The sequence below is a fragment of the Pan troglodytes genome, chromosome Y, assembly GCF_028858775.2.
Source record: "Pan troglodytes isolate AG18354 chromosome Y, NHGRI_mPanTro3-v2.0_pri, whole genome shotgun sequence".
In the NCBI taxonomy this organism is placed as follows: Eukaryota; Metazoa; Chordata; class Mammalia; order Primates; family Hominidae; genus Pan; species Pan troglodytes.
Window position 1 is genome coordinate 9,466,150 of NC_072422.2, and position 25,702 is coordinate 9,491,851.

The 25,702-nt window shown below is 36.9% G+C and overlaps 1 protein-coding gene across 2 annotated transcripts in view; it reads right to left on the minus strand.

Moving 5' to 3' along the window:
• Window positions 1–24,861, minus strand: part of LOC744621 (deleted in azoospermia protein 1) — a 58,488-nt gene extending 33,627 nt beyond the window's left edge. For both annotated transcript variants that reach the window (XM_063805063.1, XM_063805062.1), the window contains exons 1-12: window positions 24,651–24,861; window positions 18,265–18,411; window positions 17,896–17,987; window positions 17,284–17,335; window positions 16,784–16,847; window positions 16,555–16,694; window positions 7,410–7,556; window positions 7,041–7,132; window positions 6,429–6,480; window positions 5,929–5,992; window positions 5,700–5,839; window positions 1,790–1,861 (exon numbers count right to left, since the gene is read on the minus strand). In XM_063805063.1, the coding sequence (XP_063661133.1) occupies window positions 1,790–1,861; window positions 5,700–5,839; window positions 5,929–5,992; window positions 6,429–6,480; window positions 7,041–7,132; window positions 7,410–7,556; window positions 16,555–16,694; window positions 16,784–16,847; window positions 17,284–17,335; window positions 17,896–17,987; window positions 18,265–18,411; window positions 24,651–24,653 (1,065 nt within the window). In that variant the 5' untranslated portion in view covers window positions 24,654–24,861. The remainder of the gene's footprint in view (window positions 1–1,789; window positions 1,862–5,699; window positions 5,840–5,928; window positions 5,993–6,428; window positions 6,481–7,040; window positions 7,133–7,409; window positions 7,557–16,554; window positions 16,695–16,783; window positions 16,848–17,283; window positions 17,336–17,895; window positions 17,988–18,264; window positions 18,412–24,650) is intronic.
• Between the last annotated feature and the right edge of the window lie 841 nt (window positions 24,862–25,702).

The following is a 25,702-nucleotide window of genomic DNA, read 5'->3' on the forward strand; positions in this document are numbered from 1 at the left end:
CTTATTCTTTGAAAACATACAGGTAGCAGCATACATGAATACACCCAGAATCAGTAATGCCTCACAGTAAATCACAGAAAAAAGTAGGACTTTTTTTCTAGCCATTGTTCAGAGAAGGAAAAAGAAGAGGTATACCATACATGTTTCAAGTACATGGAAAATATCAACAAATTAGAGACACTGCAGAACTATTTCACTATTATTTTGTTACTTCATTTTCCGTCAAAGAAAATGTCTTTTAAGCTAACACGTCAATAAAATGAACTAAGAAGAATATAAACGTTATTTATCAACAGTAGGTGACAGAGTATGTCAAACCCTACTTTAAATATCAATGTAACCAGGATCAGAGAAATTAGATGCCAGAAGCTCATGGGGTTTACATATATATACTAAACCACATCAGAAATCTACTCGTTCCAGAACCAGGAAATATCCAGAAGTCAGCAATTTATATGAGGAGGCATCTGGAAATCATTTCAAATAAAGGACAGCTAGATGAACTGCTAAACTTACCGCAGAATAAAGTAGGCAGACACATAAGGAGAGCTGCTTTCATTCACTTTAGGAACTGGTTATAAGGGGGAAAGCAGCTCCGGTGATTTGGAGGTAATACTCTCGTTCACTCCTGTTCTTATTTAAGTGTCATTAACAGCAAAGCAATTCTGTTTCTCTTCTATAAATTTTCTATTGCTGGTAAAGCCAGAGGCAGATTCTTGGCAGATACGTGCTAATTCTAAAGTCAAGTGAATACCACTTTTCTGTGATTATATAGTCTATCATTATGTGGACCTGCCATTGCTTAAGCACATAAAAACCTGAGGGCAAAAAAGGCACTCTTGATCCGATGGGAGTTCGTAATCGGGTTCACAAGAAAGAAACAACAACAAAAAAATTAATATAAAGAATCACTCAAAAATATTTATAGGCATATAGGACATGGAAAAAAATCAAGAATGAACAGGAAGTCTATGTTTGGCTAATTCACTTAACGTCAAGAACGGAATCCCTTTGCTCCCCAATAGGCCCCTATGGTGGCACCTTTAAAAAAAAAAAAAAAAGGACACCAAAACTATTAAAGTATTCCTACACATTTTCAAAAACTCATGAGAAACACAATATTGAAGTCTTTATCCGGCTGTCTCCTTTTTTATTATAATAAAAGTAACAGAAAGGAAAACTTAAGTACTTTATGTTTCTAGTCCATGACATTCTTGTTACTTTTATATTTGAAACTTCACCTTTCTCCAAATTTTCAGGAGTTGGCAATGTGGAAACCTCAAAGATACTACCTCTTTCAGTTTATTTCCATAGATATAATTATGGGTCATAGATATACTTGTATCTATGAAAAGAGATCCAGAGAATTACTATCGTCAAACAGCCAGCTAAAATGAAAATGTAATTGGGATTCTGTGCTCTGAAAAGTGCAGCATAAATTTATTTCACTCTATCTCCCTAAGAAAATTCATGAAAGTCAGTTTGGATGTTTCATTCAGCTATTTCACAGTAAAGATGAAAACTACATCCAGAAATAAAGGAGAGAACACCACATCTCAGAAATCTCTTCTACAGAAATGTTATTGCCAGGTGTATTCCTCTCAAAATACTACTTCATTACTTCTAAATAAGACAGACGTCTTCATTCTACACTAATTCTAAGTGTTTCCTTAAATTTTAGGTACACTTCACTAGTTTAAAATGACCAACTATTCAGGAAATTTGTATAAACAAGTTAAAGGCCCCAATAATACCTGAAAGCAAATCATTTTACTCCCTCTTACATTACCTGATAATTATATACAGGCAACTGATATCCAGTGGTGACCTGAAATGCTGAATCTGGATAAGTGGGATATTCCTGAAAATAAATTATACAGAAAGAATGAATTAATACGTTAAAACATTATTTTTAATTAGGAAGAATTAGTCCCAATATAACAAAAGTATTAAAAACTCTGAAATACTAATTATTTTTCTATATGCAACAATGTAGAATTGTAAGTGACTGACTGATTTATGAAGAACGTATTATTCTCGGTCAAGTGCTATGGTTGGGCGTGGAGGGGGAACAGACAAATGTCAAAAGAACTGGCTATTTCACCGGGCAGTTAACCTTACTTCTATTGTGTACTTATGCCCACCCAGAAGTTATTTCTTGCACTGGTGATAAGGCTGCATTAAGACAGAGTTCAATGTAAGTTAAATTAATACATTTGCTATTTCCCTGTAAAAATGCTTCCAGACTGATGTGTATTTGACAATATTATAAGGTAATACGTAGTTCTACAGAATTTACGGCGTTTTCTGTACTTCATGTTGAAAAACTAAATGCAGTATATAATCCAATACTGGAAAAGAGATAGTATAATGTCTCATATGTTTCAATAAATACTTATTGTTTCAACACATACAGGTAAGCAGCATGCATCAATACACCCAGATTCAGTAATGGCTCACAGTAAATGATAGAAGTAGGGCGTTTATTCCAGCCATTGTTCAGAGAAGGAAAAAGAAGATGAGGTATACCATACATGTTTCAAGTACAGGGAAAATGTCAACAAATGAGAAACACTGAATATAACTACTTCACTACTATTCTGTTATTTTATTTTCCATCAAAGAAAATGTCTTTTAAACTAAGATATAAATAAAATGAACTAAGAAGAAAATAAACGTTATTTACCACCAGTAAGTGACAGAATATGTCAAATCTACTTTAAATAGCAAACTAACAAGGATCAGAGACATTACATGCCAGAAACTGACGGGATTTACAGATACCTAAAACATATCAGAAATCTACCCATTCCAGAACCAGAATATATCTGGAAGTCAGCAATTTAATATGCAGAGGCATCTGGAAATCATTTCAAATAAAGAATACCTGGATTAACTGCTAAACTTAGAGAAGAATAAAGCAGGCAGACACATGAGGAGAACTGCTTTTAAATATTTTAGTTATATGGGGGAAAGCAGCTCAGGTGTTATAGAGGTAATACTCTTTTTAATCCTATTCTTATTTAAGAGTAATTAACAGCAAAACATTTCTGTTTCTCTTTATGAAATTTTTTACGGTTGGTACATCCAGATGCAGATTCTCATCAGATACATGCTATTCTAAAGCCAAATTAATACTACCTTTCTTAGATAAAGCCACATTAGGACTACCTTTCTTAGATTAAATAATCTATCGAAAAGAAACTGAACACTTGTCATTATTTGGAGAAGCCATTGCTTAAGCATACAAAAACCTGAGAGAGAAAAAGGCACTGTTGCTCCCATGGGAGATTATAATTGGGTTAAAAAGAAACTAACAAAACGTTAACACATCAATATAAAGAATCATTAAAAATATTTATAGGCATATGTGCCACACAAAAAAATCAAGAAAGAAGAGCAAGTATATGTTTCACTAATTCGCTTAACCAGAGGAACAACATAACTCCTTTGCGCCCCAACGGGCCAGTGCAGTGGAACCTTAAATTAAAAAAAAAAAGTAACCAAAATTATTTAAATACTCCTACACATTTTCAAAAACACATGAGTTACATAATATTGGAGTATTTATCATGATGGCTCCTTTGTTATAATAAAAGAAACAGAATAGAAAAAAGAAGTACTTTAGGTTTCTAATCCCCAAAGTTCTTGTTGTTACTTCTACACAGAAAACCTCACCTTTTTCCCAATTTTATGGAAATAGAATTGTGGAACCCTCAAAGATATTAATTCTTTGAATTTGTTACCACAGATACAATTATGGGTCACAGATAATAGTTGTACCGTTGAAAAGAGACCCAGAGAACTGCTATCATGAAGCAGCAAGCTAAAATAAAAATACAATTGGAATTCTGTGCTCTAAGAATTCGGTAAAGCTTTTATTTCACTCTGTATCTCTACAAGATTCATGAAAGTCAGTCTGGATGTTTCAGCTCTTTGACAGCAAAGATAACAAAATACATGCTGAAACAAAGAAGGGAACACCAAATCTCAGAAACTGTTCTGCAGAAAAGTTATTGCTAAGTACCCTCCTGTCAAAATCTTATTTCATCACTTCTAAATAAAACAGAGGTCCTCATTACACTAATTCTAAGTGATTTCTTAAATTTTAGGTACAGTTCACTAGTTTAAAACGACAACCTATTCAAGCAATTTGTATAAGCAAGTTGAAGGCCTCAATAGTAGCTGAAAGTAAATCATTTTACTCCCTCTTCAATCACCTGATAATTATACACAGGCAACTGATACCCAGTGATGACCTGACCTGGTGAGTTTGGATAAGGAGAATAAGCCGAGAATAAAGTTTACAGAAAGAATGGATTAATACGGTAAAATGTGTTTGTTTGTTTTTTTTTAACTAGAAAGCAATATCATTCCCAAAATAACAAAAATACGAAAAACCTTGAAATGGTAATTATTTTTCTACATACAGAAATACAGATTTCTAAATGAATGACTGACACGAAGAAACAAATATTCTCTGTCAAGTGCTACCCTTTGGGCGGGGAGGGGGAAGAGACAAATCACAAAACAAGTGACTGTTGCACCGGCCAAAGTCCACCATATTTATACTGTGTACTTATGCCCACCCAGAAGTTATTTCTTACGCTGGTGATAAGGCTCTATTAAGACAGATTTCAACGTAAGTTAAAATAATACATTTGCTCTTTCTCTGCCAAAATACTTCTAGACTGTTTGCTATCTGACGATATTATAGGGTAATACTGTAGTTCTTCGACAGATGTTACGGCTTTCTCTGTACTTCATTTCCACAAATTAAGGGCAGTAAATAAGCCACAGCTGGAAAAGAGACAGTATAATGTCTTCTACTTTTCAATAAATACTTACTGATTAAAAACATACAGGTAGCATCATTCATCAATACACCCACATTCAGTAATGGCTCACAGTAAATGCTACAAACAAGTAGGGCTTTTCTTCTAGCCATTGCTCAGAGAAGGAAAAAGAAGAAGAGGTGGACCCTACACGTTTCAAGTACACGGAAAATGTCAACAAATGAGAGACACTGAAGAACTAATTCACTACTATTTGGTTACTTTATTTTCCATCGAAGAAAATCTCTTTTAAACTAACACATAAATAAAATGAACGAAGAACAAACTAAACGTTATTTATCACCAGTAAGTGACAAGAGTATGTCAAATCCTACTTTAAATATCAAAGCAACCAGCATCAGAGAAATTACATGCCAGAAACTCACGGGATTTCTAGATAGAGCAAAAGAGATCAGAAATCTACCCATCCCAGAACCAGAATGTACCCAGAAGTCAAGCAATTTATATGAGGAGGCATCTGGAAATCATTGCAAGTAAAGAATAGCTAGGTTAACTGCTAACCTTAGAGAACAATAAACTAGGCAGACACATAAGGAGGGCCGCTTCCAAATACTTTAGGAACTAGTTATATGAGGTGAAAGAGGCAGAGATAGGAAGAGATTTGTTCATGTGTCTACAGAGGTCATTTCTAAGAGAAAGCTTCGCCAAGTATACAGAAGATTCTTAGCTCAAATGACGAACACGAAGAATAAGAAATTTCTAACAAAAGTAACAGATTTCCCGTTACTCACACTGTTCAAACAGGGATTCTATTGCCACTTACTATGGAAAGTGTAGATACAATTCCACAGAGGGAAGGATGACTACAATAAACAAGAGAACAGGAACATAAGCAGTTCTTACCTGAACGTGCTGAGTTATAGGACTCGGCGTGATGTGGGGCTGCAGGTAGGTTTCAGTGTTTGGATTCCGCCGGACGTTCTGAAACTGTGGTGGAGGAGGAGGATTAACTACCAAAGGACGTGGCTGCACATGACGAGCACCTTTTTAAAAAGCAAGAAGAAAAAAGCCTATTTTTAGTTATTTGAAAAGCTACACGGGTCAAAAAAGAACAATTTCGTTTCCTACTCACATAACTTTTGTTTCCTGATTGCAGGGCCCAGCTTCAGCTTTTTACCATGGAAATGTATCTGTGACTGAAAATAGAACCGTTAACAAAACTAGAATCAATTTTCAAGTGTTAGCTTCCAAGACTTGGGTAAACACCTGAAGTCTTCTAAAGTACCTAGCATCATAGAAGGTCGGGGACAACCACGCACCAAATTAAAATTTGTCATCACGAAGCTACCTTACTTACCCTTACTACTCTAATCAGTGTCAAGAGGCATCAAGTGAAAGTTGATCAAAAACTTTCCATCACCCTGTCTCCAACCCTTCCTGTCTGTAGTTCATGAAACTAGGTGTCCAGTCAAAAATAAGCAGGATCAAACAAGCTATGTGAGGTTACTCTGAGTTTGGATTTTGAACAGGAAGTCTGTCTTTCCCCAAATTTTACACAAGTCCGAGTATATCACTGACACTAAACGTTGTAGCAATAAGATAAATAAGAGATTTTTCTATTAGATTACTTACTCCTACTATCTTCTGGACATCCACGTCATTAACAAACGAAACAAATCCATAGCTATAAAGGCAGACAAATGAAGCATAAAATCACCATCATACAGCACGTGGTTCAGAAGTTCTACTCTTCTATATACAGAAGTGATCATGACAAAAGACGAATAGTATACCATGATAAGTGTTTGCTAAGATGTACATGACAGATCCTCTACAAATACCACTTTTTCTTAAGCAGAACTATGTCAAAATGTGCTAGGATTAGGGCAGTGTGAAAACTTTATTGACTAACAAAGAATTCATATCTGTGAACCTGAATTTAGCTTACTGTCTAAGACAAGGTGGTTAAAATTTAAGATGCTGTGCAGTGTATGAAGAAAACAATTATTTGAGAAGACTGATTAACTCATCTGTATGAAATAGAAACTGGAGACATTTAAAAACAAACATTAGAAAAATGGTCAAATAGAAGAACTGGTAATAGCCTTTTATCCCCTACGTGAAAGAAATTAACACTGCAGAATATTTCATTTATACAAGGGTCAGAATATCAGTTTTGAAGTCTTGTCTGATACTTATAGAATAGGTGACTGGAGTTCACATATTTTTGATAAGATTACTCACCCTTTGGACACACCAGTTCGATTCCTGATTCTCTTCACTTCTTTCACTGAACCGTATCTACCAAAGAAGCTTCTAATCTCAGTTTCATCCGTCTATGGAAAAGAATTGAACGTCAGAGTAAAAATTCAGCATTCAAAAATTTCAACTTTACTACAATTTTACTACCATGAGGTGGAAATTTCTCCCCCATTTATCCCCGAATGACCAGCAGCCCTTTGTCAAAGATATTTTTAGTACCTATGGGTCAAACCTAAAAGCAATTCTAAACCTCCAGGAAGTACAAAAAAAAAACATTTAAGTTTGTAACAGGGCCCAAATCCCATTGTTCATGATGTATTTTAAGGTAAAAATGAGGTACGAATACAATACCCTATCATCAATTCCACCAACAAAAACAGTGTTTGGCACGATTTTGCCTTCTGGTAACACCCAGCCTTGGCTAGCTGCAGCTGATGAAGACTGGGTGCTGGCCTCTCTGGAGATGGTTGAGTTTGGAGTCTCAGGATTGGCAGCAGACTGTAATTTGGAAAGCAGACATCATAATTACGTATGCAGGCAAAACCCATACGTAATGTGAAATACCATTTTTGTATTTTAAGTATATTTTATATAAATTACTTTCATTGTAAATTAGTCACCAGTGCAGCTCAGTTCAGGCTCAGGATTTAAACTTATCAGAGTACATCAGCATGGAATTTTAACCGAAGGATACAGTACTTTCTTAAACCTAGTGCCGCTCATCACCGAGTCTTGTATAATGCTGTGGAAGAATACCCATTTAGTATTTGTGAAAGTACTGTGTGAAGTAGTTAAAAAAGACACCCAAAACTAGAGAGTTTAGATTTGTAAAAATTAAAGTTATTAAAATCATCCTGTTCTATATTCATAAACAACTTTTCACTTTACTGAGTAGACTAAAGATAAATCTTAAAAAAAAAAAAAAAAAAAAAAAAGCCCCACCAAAAAGAAAATAAGCCTCAACGTTTTAAACCAATTTGTTGCAATCCTCTTCCCTAACGCTAGGGTGTTCAAAGCATCTTTTGAAATAACATTTTACTTCCTGAGTAACACGGAATCAGTCTGACTGATAATTCTGATTTTCACAGTGGGCTGATAGATATAAATGATACCATCTTTATTTTCAGATAAAAAAACAAAGACATATAACTCACTAATTTTCTAGATTCTGATCAGAACTGTCTTTATTCTTTCCACAGCAGACTCTAAGGTTAATGTAAAATTTTCTGAAGTAGTATTCATAAGTAATACATACGTTGGAGAAACAATATAGCATAGTGAAACAAAAATTAATTCAGTCAGGAGGTCTAGGTTTATGTCCCTTACACGTAAGTGGTTATAAGCCACCTACTTGCCAGCTACGTATCTGTGGGCAAAGTGCTTTGAGAATGACATGAGATCACATCTGTGAATTCATTTTGTACGTATAAAGTGGTACAAGTGGTGTGCCAATGTAACTTAGTGTCCTGTTATTTGAATTTATTTTCAGCCGATTTGTTTTCAAGTTTCTTTTTTGGCTTCACTATTTAGCTGACTTATTTTGAGAAAATTTTAATTAAGAACTAACTGACACATCAGGAAACTATGACACATCATTAATTTAAAAATCATTGGTGAAGTGCTGTTGACTTCACAAATGTCAGTACAAAATGCTGCAAAAGAGAAAGCTATTACACATATACCTGTCTGAAAGAAAACAAAAGACAAAAGAAACTGTGTTATCTTTTTGAACACAGTAATGTTACAGAAGTTAATAAGAAAGGAGGGTTCCTGCTTTGTTAATTAGAGCCTAGAAGTTACTGATTCTACACAGCTTTACTAGAGATGAAATCTAAATTGTCAAATCAACTAAAGCCGAGGTTACTGCATTTCTCTATTCTTTCGTGCTTGTACTTGCTATTTTGGGTTTGTAACTAAGTCCTAATTCTTTCCTTTAACAGCGTTATTTCATGACAATGATGTGAAAGAAAAATTTAAAACACTGTTTTTAAAGTTTTCCCTTTCAAAAATGTCTCACATTACTGTTTTTTTCCAAATGACATTAAGCTGCACTACCTTGAACTACTGGGAACCTGATTAGATCTCCCTTCCCTATAGACAATTTACCAATTCCTTCTCCGTTCATTCAGAAATCCCAAACAGAATAAAACAAAACAAAACAAATTGTGAAATTCTTGTAGTTTCTTTTTCTCCTTTCCAATTCCCCCTTGATTTGTGGATGAACTTTGGGTATGTGTTTCCTTGATAAACAAGCTATATGACAGTATTGTCTCGGCACCATAGTGTTTGGATGTATTCTAATTTAGAAATGTAACATCTGGCAGAAAACTGTGTCAGACTATGAGAGGTTATGGAAATGCACTGATTCTCAACTGGGCAAGATTTTTGAGCCCCAGGGGCATTTAGCGACGTTTAGAGATTGGCTGTCACAACTGAGATGTATTCCTGGAATCTGATGGGCCGAAGGCCAGGCACACTACTGCGCATCCTACAGTGTAAAGACAGCCTCCTACAACAAGGAAGTATTTGGTGCGCAATTTGAAAAGGGTCTGGTTAAGAAACCTTGTCACCGTGCCACAAGAACTGAAGAGGAAAATTCTTCTTTGGGAAGAACCTGATTTCCATCGCTCACTAAAGTGAATCTTTTCATGACCTCGGTTTCAGCTTCCTTGCTTGAAAACGAATGGCCGGAAAAGACCTCGGGTGTCTCTTCTGATTCTCATACTCATTTGGATACTCGAAATAACCGTAGTTTGGTAAAGAAGAAAAAAGGCACTTGATATGATTAAGAAGTTTGACTTTAGCTTGGATCTTACAAACCGGCTACCTGCTTAACTGGAATCGTACATATAAAATTCACTGAATCTCTTTAATAGCGTCATAATACTTTAAATTAAGGAAGTAATGATCATGTCCTAGTCCTCAGTCAGCAGGTGGCGCTCAAAGCTAACAAGGTTAAGCAATGTACTTCGTTTTCTGCAATGTACTTCACTTTTACCATGGCTCGAGTAGCAGGGATTGTTCAATTCCGACTGTGTACTTATACATAATTATATAACGCATATATAAAAATCCACAATCAATAGACAATCTTTGGTTAGTTTTAAACTACGGCCAAAAATATAAATGAATGCTTCGGATAAGCCAACGTTTAATTTTAAAGAAAGTACCATCGTAACCGTCAATGGCATCCTGAAAACAAACTGCATTAAAGAAGTAATTTTCTTAACCGTATCTTCAAGTGAGTTGTTGAATTTTCAAATGAGAAATGTTGCAATAGTAAACAGGGGTGAGCTTCAACACCATCATACACGCAACTCTCACTGCTACATAGGGCAACTACATTCCTTGTTACATGTGGACAACCAAGTGACAACGACAGCTATAGGCTGCAAAAAAATTATCGTTATTTAAACTTCTGGCATGTCAGCTCCTTTGCCAGTATTATCTAATTCAATTACTATGTCAACCTGTCAGCAAACTGATACTTATATAAACTGACCAGGAAAAAGTCTATCATTTGTAGTCAGCAAAGTTACATTCACAGCAATAGAAGAGAAGCAAATAAAGAGAGTGATAAAATTAAGAAAATATGACATGAAAATCAGAATCAAAACCTTAAGCAAATCAAAGAGCAGATTCTCGGGGAGTGGTGCGTGGGGAGGATGAAATTCAAGCAATAAACAATCCTGGCAAAACAAAGCAAGAAAACACAAGAAAGCAAAAGTATACATGAGACCTGAAAAATGGGTTGCGGCCACAGATAATAGAAGAATGCTATGCAGAAACTCTATTTTCAATGAGGAATAAGGTATTTCTCAACGCGTTTTACAAAGCTAAAAGCATATAGGTAACAAAGCCTCATCCAGATGATCCATCCCTGCCCTCAACACAAATGCAAAATTCCAGCAGTATATAAAGAGTCTAAGTTTACATTGGGAATGCAAGAATACTCCATTCGCAGGATACATTACTTTAGTTCATCACTGAAAATCATTTGATAAAATACAGCACTCATAATTTAAATTTTTTAAAAACCCAAGTAAACTAGAGGTAGAGGAATCTTATTTTCTATCAATCTCATTCTACCCTATCATCAAGCTTACAAGTGAAATAGTTGAGTCAACTCAATTGAAAGTAGGAATGAGGTAAGGGCACCAGGGCACCTCCTTATTACTCCTACATATGTTTTCCACTGTGTATGACAAAAGTGAATACTAATACAAAGTATTCTTATGAATCAGTAAGAAAATAAAATTAAAAAGGTAATTTTTAAAAAGCTAAAGATCAATGATCAACTTCAATGACGATTTTTAAAAGTGCACATCAACATAATGTAATATTTTCCAGCTATTAGGCTGACAATTTAAAAAATACTAGTAACTTTCACTGGAATGGGTGTGGAAAAGAGAGCACTCTACACACCATCAGTGAGAAAATACTAATACGTGATTTACCAAGAGTACTTTGGAAAAGCTGTATCATAATTTGATAAGCGGGGATACTCACCACTATACTAAAAAGGAGAATTCATTATAAAATTGTTATACAAGGGGCAAAGTGCTTTCACCTAGCAATTCCACTTATAGCAATTCATCTCAAGAAATTAATAGTACAAGCGTGCCAAGATATTTACACAAAGATATTCACAGCGTTGTTCTTTTTGAGACTGAGTCTCTCTTTGCCGCCTAGGCTGGAGTGCAGTGGCACAATCTCAGCTCACAGCAATCTGCGCCCCAGGATCACGTGATTCTGCTGCCTCAGCCTCCCGAGTAGCTGGGATTACAAGTGTGCGCCACCACGCCTGGCTAATTTTTCTGTATTTTTAGTAGAGACAGGAAACAAAAATCATCCAAATATTCCTTCACATTTTCAAAAACACATGAGATAACACAACATTGAAGTACATACGCTGGTTCCTTTAATTTGTTATTATAATAAAAGAAACAGAATGGAAAAAAGAATTACTTCAAGTTTCTAATCCCTGACGTTCTTGTTGTTACTTCTATATGTAAAACCTCAACTTTTTCCCAATTTTCTGGGGTTGGTATTGTGGAAATCTCGAGGATATTAGTTCTTTGAATGTATTACCATAGATATGATCATGGGTCATATATACAGTCATATCTATGAAAAGAGACACAGAGGACTACTATTGTGAAGCAGCCAGCTAAAATAAAAATATAATTCAAATTCTGTGCTCTAAAAAGTGGGTAATAATTTTATTTCACTCTGTCTCTCTAAAAAACTGATAAAAGTCAGTCTGGATGTTTCGGCTATTTGACGGCAAAGATTAAAAAAAAAAAAAAAAAAAAAAAACACATGCTACAATATAGAAGGGGACACCAAATCTCAAAAAACGATTCTACATTAAAGTTTTTGCTAAGTACACTCCTGTCAAAATATTACTCAATTACTTCTAAATAATACAGAGGCCTTCATTCTAGACTAATTTGAAGTGTTGTCTTAAATTTTAGGTACATTTCACTTCTTTAAAATGGCAAACTATTCAAGCAATTTGTATAAACAAAGGGCTCAATAATATCTGAAAGTAAATCATTTTACTCCCTCTTAAATTACCTGATAATTATATACAGGCAAATGATATCTAGTGATGCCGTGAACTGCTGAATTTGGGTAAGTAGTGTGTGCCTATAAATAAAGTTTACAGTAAGAATGAATGAATACGGTAAAAGATTTTGTTAATTAGAAATACTATTCCCAATATAAAAAACTATGAAAAAGTTTTAAAACATTACTTTTCTATATACAGCACTGCAGAATTCTAAATGAGTGACTGATTTTATGAAGAAAGAAATATTCTGTCAAGTGAGGCCCTTTGGCTGGGGAAGGGGAACAGACAAATGACAAAAGAAGGGACTATTTCACCAGACAAGTTTACCTTATTTATACTGTGTACTTACGCCCGCCCAGAAGTTATTTCTTACGCTGGTGATAAGGCTCTATTAAGACAGACTTCAACTGTAAGTTAAATTAATCCATTTGCTATTTCTTTGTTAAAATACTTCTAAAGGGTTTTCTATTTGACAATATTATAGGGTAATATGAAGTTCTCCTACAAATGTTACGGCTTTTTCCGTACTTCATTTCAAAAAACTAAGGGCAGTATATGATCCACAGCTGGAAAAGAGACAGTATGGTGTCTTCTACGTTTCAATAAATACTTACTGATTGAAAACTATACGTAGCATCACACATGAATACACCCAGATTACATAATGGCTCACCGTAAATGTGAGAAACAGGGCTTTTTTTCTAGTCATCGTTCAGAGGACAAAAAAGAAGCAGAGGTATACCCTACCTGTTTCAAGCACATGGAAAACGTCAACAAACGAGAGACACTGAAGAACTATTTCACCACTATTTTGTTACTTTATTTTCCATCAAAGAAAATGTCTTTTAAACTAAGACATCAATAAAACAAACTAAAAAGAAAATAAACGTTACTTATCCCCAGTAAGTGACAGAGTATGTCAAATCCTACTTTAAATATCAAGGTAACCAGCATCAGAGAAATCACATGCCCGAAACTCATGGGATTTATAAATATAGTAAAACACATCAGAAATCTACCCATTCCAGAACCAGAATATATCCAGAAGTCAGCAATCTATATGAGGAGACGTCTGGAAATCATTGCAAGTAAAGAACAGCTGGATGAATTGCTAACCTTCGGGAAGAATAAACTAGGCAGACACACAAAGACAGCTGCTTTCAAATATTTTCGGAACTAGTTATGTGGGGGGAAAGCAGTTCGGGTGTTTTAGAGGTAATACTCTTTTTTCTTCCTACTCTTATTTAAGAGTAATTAATAGCAAAACATTTCTGTTCCTCTTAAACACTTTTTTTTTTTTTTTTTTTTTTTTTTTTTTTTTACGGAGGGTAAAGCCAGAGGCAGATTCCAGGCAGATACATGCTCATTCTAAAGCCACTATTAATACTACCTTTCATGGAGTGTATAGTCTATCAAAAAGTTACTGAATTCTTATCATTATGTGTACGAGCCATTCCTTAAGCATGCAAAAACCTGACAGAGAAAAAGGCACTGTTGCTCCCATAGGAGTTTAAAATTGGGTTAAAAAGAAAGTAACAAAATGTGCCACATTAATACAAAGAACGATTTAAAAAATTTATAGGCATATATGACATAGAAAAAAAAGAAAGAACAGGGAGTATAGGTTCGGCGCATTCACTTTATCTGAGGCACAGCGTAACTCCTTTGCTCCCCAACAGGCCACTGTGGTGGCAACTTGAAAAAAAAAAAAAAAAAAAAGGAAACCAATATTATTCAAATATTCCTGTACTTTTTCAAAAACACATGAGATACATAATATTGGAGTATTTATCATGATGGCTCCTTTGTTATAATAAAAGAAACAGAATAGAAAAAAGAAGTACTTTAGGTTTCTAATCCCCAAAGTTCTTGTTGTTACTTCTACACAGAAAACCTCACCTTTTTCCCAATTTTATGGAAATAGAATTGTGGAACCCTCAAAGATATTAATTCTTTGAATTTGTTACCACAGATACAATTATGGGTCACAGATAATAGTTGTACCGTTGAAAAGAGACCCAGAGAACTGCTATCATGAAGCAGCAAGCTAAAATAAAAATACAATTGGAATTCTGTGCTCTAAGAATTCGGTAAAGCTTTTATTTCACTCTGTATCTCTACAAGATTCATGAAAGTCAGTCTGGATGTTTCAGCTCTTTGACAGCAAAGATAACAAAATACATGCTGAAACAAAGAAGGGAACACCAAATCTCAGAAACTGTTCTGCAGAAAAGTTATTGCTAAGTACCCTCCTGTCAAAATCTTATTTCATCACTTCTAAATAAAACAGAGGTCCTCATTACACTAATTCTAAGTGATTTCTTAAATTTTAGGTACAGTTCACTAGTTTAAAACGACAACCTATTCAAGCAATTTGTATAAGCAAGTTGAAGGCCTCAATAGTAGCTGAAAGTAAATCATTTTACTCCCTCTTCAATCACCTGATAATTATACACAGGCAACTGATACCCAGTGATGACCTGACCTGGTGAGTTTGGATAAGGAGAATAAGCCGAGAATAAAGTTTACAGAAAGAATGGATTAATACGGTAAAATGTGTTTGTTTGTTTTTTTTTTAACTAGAAAGCAATATCATTCCCAAAATAACAAAAATACGAAAAACCTTGAAATGGTAATTATTTTTCTACATACAGAAATACAGATTTCTAAATGAATGACTGACACGAAGAAACAAATATTCTCTGTCAAGTGCTACCCTTTGGGCGGGGAGGGGGAAGAGACAAATCACAAAACAAGTGACTGTTGCACCGGCCAAAGTCCACCATATTTATACTGTGTACTTATGCCCACCCAGAAGTTATTTCTTACGCTGGTGATAAGGCTCTATTAAGACAGATTTCAACGTAAGTTAAAATAATACATTTGCTCTTTCTCTGCCAAAATACTTCTAGACTGTTTGCTATCTGACGATATTATAGGGTAATACTGTAGTTCTTCGACAGATGTTACGGCTTTCTCTGTACTTCATTTCCACAAATTAAGGGCAGTAAATAAGCCACAGCTGGAAAAGAGACAGTATAATGTCTTCTACTTTTCAATAAATACTTACTGATTAAAAACATACAGGTAGCATCATTCATCAATACACCCACATTCAGTAATGGCTCACAGTAAATGCTACAAACAAGTAGGGCTTTTCTTCTAGCCATTGCTCAGAGAAGGAAAAAGAAGAAGAGGTGGACCCTACACGTTTCAAGTACACGGAAAATGTCAACAAATGAGAGACACTGAAGAACTAATTCACTACTATTTGGTTACTTTATTTTCCATCGAAGAAAATCTCTTTTAAACTAACACATAAATAAAATGAACGAAGAACAAACTAAACGTTATTTATCACCAGTAAGTGACAAGAGTATGTCAAATCCTACTTTAAATATCAAAGCAACCAGCATCAGAGAAATTACATGCCAGAAACTCACGGGATTTCTAGATAGAGCAAAAGAGATCAGAAATCTACCCATCCCAGAACCAGAATGTACCCAGAAGTCAAGCAATTTATATGAGGAGGCATCTGGAAATCATTGCAAGTAAAGAATAGCTAGGTTAACTGCTAACCTTAGAGAACAATAAACTAGGCAGACACATAAGGAGGGCTGCTTCCAAATACTTTAGGAACTAGTTATATGAGGTGAAAGAGGCAGAGATAGGAAGAGATTTGTTCATGTGTCTACAGAGGTCATTTCTAAGAGAAAGCTTCGCCAAGTATACAGAAGATTCTTAGCTCAAATGACGAACACGAAGAATAAGAAATTTCTAACAAAAGTAACAGATTTCCCGTTACTCACACTGTTCAAACAGGGATTCTATTGCCACTTACTATGGAAAGTGTAGATACAATTCCACAGAGGGAAGGATGACTACAATAAACAAGAGAACAGGAACATAAGCAGTTCTTACCTGAACGTGCTGAGTTATAGGACTCGGCGTGATGTGGGGCTGCAGGTAGGTTTCAGTGTTTGGATTCCGCCGGACGTTCTGAAACTGTGGTGGAGGAGGAGGATTAACTACCAAAGGACGTGGCTGCACATGACGAGCACCTTTTTAAAAAGCAAGAAGAAAAAAGCCTATTTTTAGTTATTTGAAAAGCTACACGGGTCAAAAAAGAACAATTTCGTTTCCTACTCACATAACTTTTGTTTCCTGATTGCAGGGCCCAGCTTCAGCTTTTTACCATGGAAATGTATCTGTGACTGAAAATAGAACCGTTAACAAAACTAGAATCAATTTTCAAGTGTTAGCTTCCAAGACTTGGGTAAACACCTGAAGTCTTCTAAAGTACCTAGCATCATAGAAGGTCGGGGACAACCACGCACCAAATTAAAATTTGTCATCACGAAGCTACCTTACTTACCCTTACTACTCTAATCAGTGTCAAGAGGCATCAAGTGAAAGTTGATCAAAAACTTTCCATCACCCTGTCTCCAACCCTTCCTGTCTGTAGTTCATGAAACTAGGTGTCCAGTCAAAAATAAGCAGGATCAAACAAGCTATGTGAGGTTACTCTGAGTTTGGATTTTGAACAGGAAGTCTGTCTTTCCCCAAATTTTACACAAGTCCGAGTATATCACTGACACTAAACGTTGTAGCAATAAGATAAATAAGAGATTTTTCTATTAGATTACTTACTCCTACTATCTTCTGGACATCCACGTCATTAACAAACGAAACAAATCCATAGCTATAAAGGCAGACAAATGAAGCATAAAATCACCATCATACAGCACGTGGTTCAGAAGTTCTACTCTTCTATATACAGAAGTGATCATGACAAAAGACGAATAGTATACCATGATAAGTGTTTGCTAAGATGTACATGACAGATCCTCTACAAATACCACTTTTTCTTAAGCAGAACTATGTCAAAATGTGCTAGGATTAGGGCAGTGTGAAAACTTTATTGACTAACAAAGAATTCATATCTGTGAACCTGAATTTAGCTTACTGTCTAAGACAAGGTGGTTAAAATTTAAGATGCTGTGCAGTGTATGAAGAAAACAATTATTTGAGAAGACTGATTAACTCATCTGTATGAAATAGAAACTGGAGACATTTAAAAACAAACATTAGAAAAATGGTCAAATAGAAGAACTGGTAATAGCCTTTTATCCCCTACGTGAAAGAAATTAACACTGCAGAATATTTCATTTATACAAGGGTCAGAATATCAGTTTTGAAGTCTTGTCTGATACTTATAGAATAGGTGACTGGAGTTCACATATTTTTGATAAGATTACTCACCCTTTGGACACACCAGTTCGATTCCTGATTCTCTTCACTTCTTTCACTGAACCGTATCTACCAAAGAAGCTTCTAATCTCAGTTTCATCCGTCTATGGAAAAGAATTGAACGTCAGAGTAAAAATTCAGCATTCAAAAATTTCAACTTTACTACAATTTTACTACCATGAGGTGGAAATTTCTCCCCCATTTATCCCCGAATGACCAGCAGCCCTTTGTCAAAGATATTTTTAGTACCTATGGGTCAAACCTAAAAGCAATTCTAAACCTCCAGGAAGTACAAAAAAAAAACATTTAAGTTTGTAACAGGGCCCAAATCCCATTGTTCATGATGTATTTTAAGGTAAAAATGAGGTACGAATACAATACCCTATCATCAATTCCACCAACAAAAACAGTGTTTGGCACGATTTTGCCTTCTGGTAACACCCAGCCTTGGCTAGCTGCAGCTGATGAAGACTGGGTGCTGGCCTCTCTGGAGATGGTTGAGTTTGGAGTCTCAGGATTGGCAGCAGACTGTAATTTGGAAAGCAGACATCATAATTACGTATGCAGGCAAAACCCATACGTAATGTGAAATACCATTTTTGTATTTTAAGTATATTTTATATAAATTACTTTCATTGTAAATTAGTCACCAGTGCAGCTCAGTTCAGGCTCAGGATTTAAACTTATCAGAGTACATCAGCATGGAATTTTAACCGAAGGATACAGTACTTTCTTAAACCTAGTGCCGCTCATCACCGAGTCTTGTATAATGCTGTGGAAGAATACCCATTTAGTATTTGTGAAAGTACTGTGTGAAGTAGTTAAAAAAGACACCCAAAACTAGAGAGTTTAGATTTGTAAAAATTAAAGTTATTAAAATCATCCTGTTCTATATTCATAAACAACTTTTCACTTTACTGAGTAGACTAAAGATAAATCTTAAAAAAAAAAAAAAAAAAAAAAAAAGCCCCACCAAAAAGAAAATAAGCCTCAACGTTTTAAACCAATTTGTTGCAATCCTCTTCCCTAACGCTAGGGTGTTCAAAGCATCTTTTGAAATAACATTTTACTTCCTGAGTAACACGGAATCAGTCTGACTGATAATTCTGATTTTCACAGTGGGCTGATAGATATAAATGATACCATCTTTATTTTCAGATAAAAAAACAAAGACATATAACTCACTAATTTTCTAGATTCTGATCAGAACTGTCTTTATTCTTTCCACAGCAGACTCTAAGGTTAATGTAAAATTTTCTGAAGTAGTATTCATAAGTAATACATACGTTGGAGAAACAATATAGCATAGTGAAACAAAAATTAATTCAGTCAGGAGGTCTAGGTTTATGTCCCTTACACGTAAGTGGTTATAAGCCACCTACTTGCCAGCTACGTATCTGTGGGCAAAGTGCTTTGAGAATGACATGAGATCACATCTGTGAATTCATTTTGTACGTATAAAGTGGTACAAGTGGTGTGCCAATGTAACTTAGTGTCCTGTTATTTGAATTTATTTTCAGCCGATTTGTTTTCAAGTTTCTTTTTTGGCTTCACTATTTAGCTGACTTATTTTGAGAAAATTTTAATTAAGAACTAACTGACACATCAGGAAACTATGACACATCATTAATTTAAAAATCATTGGTGAAGTGCTGTTGACTTCACAAATGTCAGTACAAAATGCTGCAAAAGAGAAAGCTATTACACATATACCTGTCTGAAAGAAAACAAAAGACAAAAGAAACTGTGTTATCTTTTTGAACACAGTAATGTTACAGAAGTTAATAAGAAAGGAGGGTTCCTGCTTTGTTAATTAGAGCCTAGAAGTTACTGATTCTACACAGCTTTACTAGAGATGAAATCTAAATTGTCAAATCAACTAAAGCCGAGGTTACTACATTTCTCTATTCTTTCGTGCTTGTACTTGCTATTTTGGGTTTGTAACTAAGTCCTAATTCTTTCCTTTAACAGCGTTATTTCATGACAATGATGTGAAAGAAAAATTTAAAACACTGTTTTTAAAGTTTTCCCTTTCAAAAATGTCTCACATTACTGTTTTTTTCCAAATGACATTAAGCTGCACTACCTTGAACTACTGGGAACCTGATTAGATCTCCCTTCCCTATAGACAATTTACCAATTCCTTCTCCGTTCATTCAGAAATCCCAAACAGAATAAAACAAAACAAAACAAATTGTGAAATTCTTGTAGTTTCTTTTTCTCCTTTCCAATTCCCCCTTGATTTGTGGATGAACTTTGGGTATGTGTTTCCTTGATAAACAAGCTATATGACAGTATTGTCTCGGCACCATAGTGTTTGGATGTATTCTAATTTAGAAATGTAACATCTGGCAGAAAACTGTGTCAGACTATGAGAGGTTATGGAAATGCACTGATTCTCAACTGGGCAAGATTTTTGAGCCCCAGGGGCATTTAGCGACGTTTAGAGATTGGCTGTCACAACTGAGATGTATTCCTGGAATCTGATGGGCCGAAGGCCAGGCACACTACTGCGCATCCTACAGTGTAAAGACAGCCTCCTACAACAAGGAAGTATTTGGTGCGCAATTTGAAAAGGGTCTGGTTAAGAAACCTTGTCACCGTGCCACAAGAATTGAAGAGGAAAATTCTTCTTTGGGAAGAACCTGATTTCCATCGCTCACTAAAGTGAATCTTTTCATGACCTCGGTTTCAGCTTCCTTGCTTGAAAACGAATGGCCGGAAAAGACCTCGGGTGTCTCTTCTGATTCTCATACTCATTTGGATACTCGAAATAACCGTAGTTTGGTAAAGAAGAAAAAAGGCATTTGATATGATTAAGAAGTCTGACTTTAGCTTGGATCTTACAAACCGGCTGCCTGCTTAACTGGAATCGTACATATAAAATTCACTGAATCTCTTTAATAGCGTCATAATACTTTAAATTAAGGAAGTAATGATCATGTCCTAGTCCTCAGCCAGCAGGTGGCGCTCAAAGCTAACAAGGTAAGCAATGTACTTCGTTTTCTGCAATGTACTTCACTTTTACCATGGCTCGAGTAGCAGGGATTGTTCAATTCCGACTGTGTACTTATATATAATTATATAACGCATATATAAAAATCCACAATCAACAGACAATCTTTGGTTAGTTTTAAACTACGGCCAAAAATATAAATGAATGCTTCGGATAAGCAAACGTTTAATTTTAAAGAAAGTACCATCGTAACCGTCAATGGCATCCTGAAAACAAACTGCATTAAAGAAGCAATTTTCTTAACCGTATCTTCAAGTGAGTTGTTGAATTTTCAAATGAGAAATGTTGCAATAGTAAACAGGGGTGAGCTTCAAGACCGTCATAATCACAACTCTCATTGCTATTTCTAGCAAACATATTCCTTGTTATATGCGGACAATCAAGTGACAAAGACAGCTAAAAGCTGGAAAAAATTATCATTAAACTCCTGCCATGTCAGCTCCTCTGCCAGTATTATCTAATGCAATTACTATGTGAACATGTAAGTAAATTGTTATTTACATAAACTGGCCAGGAAAAAGCCTACCATTTGTAGTCATCGAAGTTACATTCACAGCGATAGGAAGAGGAGCAAATAAAGGGAGTGATAAAATTAAGAAAATATGACGTGAAAATCAGAAGTTAATCCAAGAACAGAGTCCCGGGGAGTGGTGGGTGGCAAGGATGAAATTCAAGCAATACACAATCGTTGCAAAACTAAGCAAGAAAAAGCAAAAATATATGAGACCTGAAAAATGGGTTGTGGCCCGTGGTTATAAAAGAATGTTATGCACAAACTCTATAGGAATAAATTTTGAAATCAACGACATGGTCAACTTGTACAGAAATTTTAATTCTTCCCAAACAATCTTGAAAAAGAACACCCAATGGTATTTGGCTTAGTTTCCCTGGGAGTTTTTTCAACTTGTAAAGAAACAGGTAACTTGGGTGTATGTGGTGTGTCACAGAGAGGTGCACACAGACGCCAGAAACCTGAAGTAAAGATAGAAGAAGAGATTAAGAAATTTAAACTCTTTTCTTCAGTTTTCAAAGAGGAAAAAAGTACTTCTCAATGCATTTTACAAAGGTTAACAGCACATAAGCAACAAAGCCTCATCAAGATGGTCCAACCCTCTCCTCAACACAAATGCAAAATTCCAGTAGGAAAGAATATAGTTTATATTGGCAATGCAAGAATACTGCATTCGCAGGATACGTTACTTTAATTCATCATTGAAAAAGTATTTAATAAAATACAGCATTCATTTTTAAATTTTTAAAAAACCTAAGTAAAATAGAAATAGAGGATTCTTATTTTCTATCAATCTAATTCTACCCTACCATGAAGCTTACAGTGAAATACTAGAGCCATCTCCACTGAAAATAGGAATAAGGTAAGGGCACCATGGCACCTCATCATTACTACTATATATATTTTCCCACTATGTATGACAAGTGCGAATATTAATACAGAGTTTTTATGAGTCAGTAAGAAAAATAAAATTAAAAAAGGAAATCTAAAAAGCGAATGATCAATGCTCAACTTGACTGATGATTCAAAAAAGTGCACATCAACATAGTGTAATATTATCCAGCTATTAGGCTGACGATGTACAAAATCCTAATACCGTTCATTAGAAAGGGTGTGGAACAGAGATCACTCTACACACCATCAGTGGGAAAATACTGATACATGCTTTACCAAGAGCACCTTGGAAAAGGTGTATCATAATTTGACAGGGGGATACTCACCACTATACTAATGAGGAGCATAATTTAAAATTGTTATGAAAGGGCAAAGCACTTCCACCCAGCAATGCCACTTACAGCAATTCATCTCAAGGAATTAATAATTAAGTACAAGTGTGCCAAGATATTTACACAAGGACATTCATGGCATTTTAAAAATTTTGTTTTGAGACTGAGTCTCCCTTTGTTGCCTAGGCTGGATTGCAGTGACACCATCTCAGCTCACTGCAACCTGCTTCCCAGGTTCAAATGATTCTCCTGCCTCAGCCTCCCGAGTAGCTGGGATTACAAGTGCACGCCACCACGCCTGGCTAATTTTTCGTATTTTTAGTAGAGACGGGGTTTCACCATGTTAATCGGGCTGCTCTCGAAATCCTGACCTCAAGTGATCCGCCCGCCTCAGTCTCCCAAAGTGTTGGGATTACAGGCGTGAGCCACCGCGCCCAGCCCATGATAGTTTTAATACTGAAAAAGTATTCATCATAAGGGAATTCAGTAAAACAACAGTACAATTTTTAACATGATATACTGAAAATTAAAGTTATCTTCAGAATAATACCCACATTAATTGAAAGCTGCCAGTTGTAAAATAGTATTAAGCAGCACTATGTAACTTTTGTAAAAGCTGGCCTATCTATATGCAATTGCAATACATGCATAAAAATAAGCTGGAAAGGCATTCATGTATCAAAATTTAACTGTGGTTTTATGTGTTGGTATTAAGATGGACTGCTATTTTCTTACTGTGATTGTTTTCAAATGAGTAAATATACTACTTTTATAATCAGGAAAAAAACCTAATGAAACTATAAGCATTTCTTCCCTCTACCTCTAAAAATGAAAAGTATTATTGTAAATAATTATAACTCATAACTCAAGGTGATTTTTTCATTAGCATGGGTAACATGTTGCACACTTATTACACATTATAGTTGCTTATATATTATTTTAATGTTTATACATGGTAATATAAACCGTGTATAAAACTCCTTTTATTTCTAAAAACGAAAAGACAAAATTATCAATGCAGATACGCACACAGCATGTAACACGCGTGTTTGTGACTCCGTGTTTGGTCAGCGTATTCAGAGCCACATCTGTGATGGTGCTCAACGAACGCTGGGCATTTACCAAACTCACAGAAATGCACACCCAACATTATCTACCAATTGGACATTTAGTCAAAGTTTCCTGGTTTATCTACGGGGGAAAGATTGTGCCTGGAGTTTAAAAATTCTAAAATTCTCAATGGTAGCTGCCGAAGCCAATCTCTTGCCACAAAGATGGCGTCGAGTGAGCTTTTGTGCCTCTCGCCGCCGCAGTAGGGAGCCGCCATCAGCCAGCCGCCATCAGCCAAGCCCCCAGCAGCTGCTAGCCGCGAAAGGATCAGAGGCACTTCCCACCCAGCCCCCTCAGCTAGTGGGCCGCGCCTTCAGGCCGCCCCACCCGCCACACTCAGGCCCCCACAAACCCCACCAACCCACCCCACCCAGTAGTACAAGGACCAGGAGGGAACCACTTCCTGAAGAAGTTCCGGCCCTCCCAATCCAAGGAGGCAAGTCTCTCAGCAGGCTCGCTGCCATCTTGCGGAGCCACCAGGAGAGCGTCAGAAGTGAAGTTGGCGGGGTGGGGGCGCGTGGGAGTGGGGGAAGGGGGAAAGGGCGCCTAGGAGTGGGGGTGGGGACGCGTGGGGGTGGGGAACCCGCACCCCAAACCGCTGCCAGGAGAGACCCCGGGGCAGGAAATGGGTTCCGCAAGGAGGCCGTGGCCCTTGTAAGTGAACTGTGAGGCAGGGCGTCCTGGGGACCCACGCCATGCTTGCTGTCCCGCCACTTCTGTGCCTGCCTCTCTGTATAGGCCGCGCTGCTGCCAGGCCGCCTCACCCCACCCTGTGGGCCACGGCTCCTAATGCGTTCAGGGGGGTGGCCCCGAAACAGGAAAACCGAGGATAAGGCGGAGCCTGGTTTCACCCACCGGTGAAGACCCCACAGGCCTTGCCCCTCAGGTCTTTCCTTCAACTCACCATGATGGTGGCAGGCAGCAGCTCCCGACAGGCTCAAGGAGGAACAGAGGCAGTGTTTCACCCACCACTTCTGGGTCTGCTGGTGAAGTCCGCTGGAACACGCTGTGGGGCTTCGAGTGGTCAAAGGAGCCAAAGGCGAAGGTGTAAGGAAAACCAAGGGCGGGCGAACCCTCAGAGGTAGAACCGCCAGACTGAGGAGCGCAGGCAGACTGAGGCATGGACTGCGGGGCTCTGGGAGGTGGCTCCTGTGCCGGGTATCGGGGCGCGTGGTATCGGCCTGAGCCAATGGGTGGCAGCACACCCGCCCCCTGGAGGGCGGAGGCCTGCGGGGGATGACGGCGTCCCCCACGCTGTGGGTGCGTAGAGTACGCAGGGTATGCCGTGCGTGTGTGCTGGCCAGTGCCTGGGTTCCAGGCGGGCACCGCCTCCAAAACACCCTTGAAATAAGTATGCATACTGAAATATATGGTATAGTTTTAAAAAATGATAATGTGTCTGGGCTGTAGTTTCAAAATGGCTTCCGGAATGCACAGGTTTAGCACAATCACTGTTAGCGTCACACCCACCCCAAAATCTTTTAAAGTACCTGCAGAAATAAATAGTAGCAAGTCTGTGGAAAACGGAGGGAGACATCAACAGGCCAGAAACTTGGACTCCTTTCTGTCAAGTTTGAGATATAAGGGGTTGGATGGGAGGAAACGCCAGTTTTGACATTCAGGATGTTCCTTCTTTCAAGAGATAGTTACTGAGTGCCTGTGATTACCAGGTACTGCAGATGCAGGAGTGAACAGAATAAAATAATATCTCTTTGCTCAGGGATTTTACATTTTAATGGAAGACTTCACCTTCTAGGACTTACAGAAAGACGCTAGGCCTGCCTAGAGACTTACAGAACATTCTCAAGATCAGACCAAGGGCCTAGAGCGGGAGCAAGCTGTGGGGCAGGTGGTGGAGCCAATCACAGAAGTTTGGGGACCACTCCAGCACCTTGTTATGCACACAGGGCTAAGTGGCTATGACCTTTATCCTCAAACTTCACTTCTGTACTGACG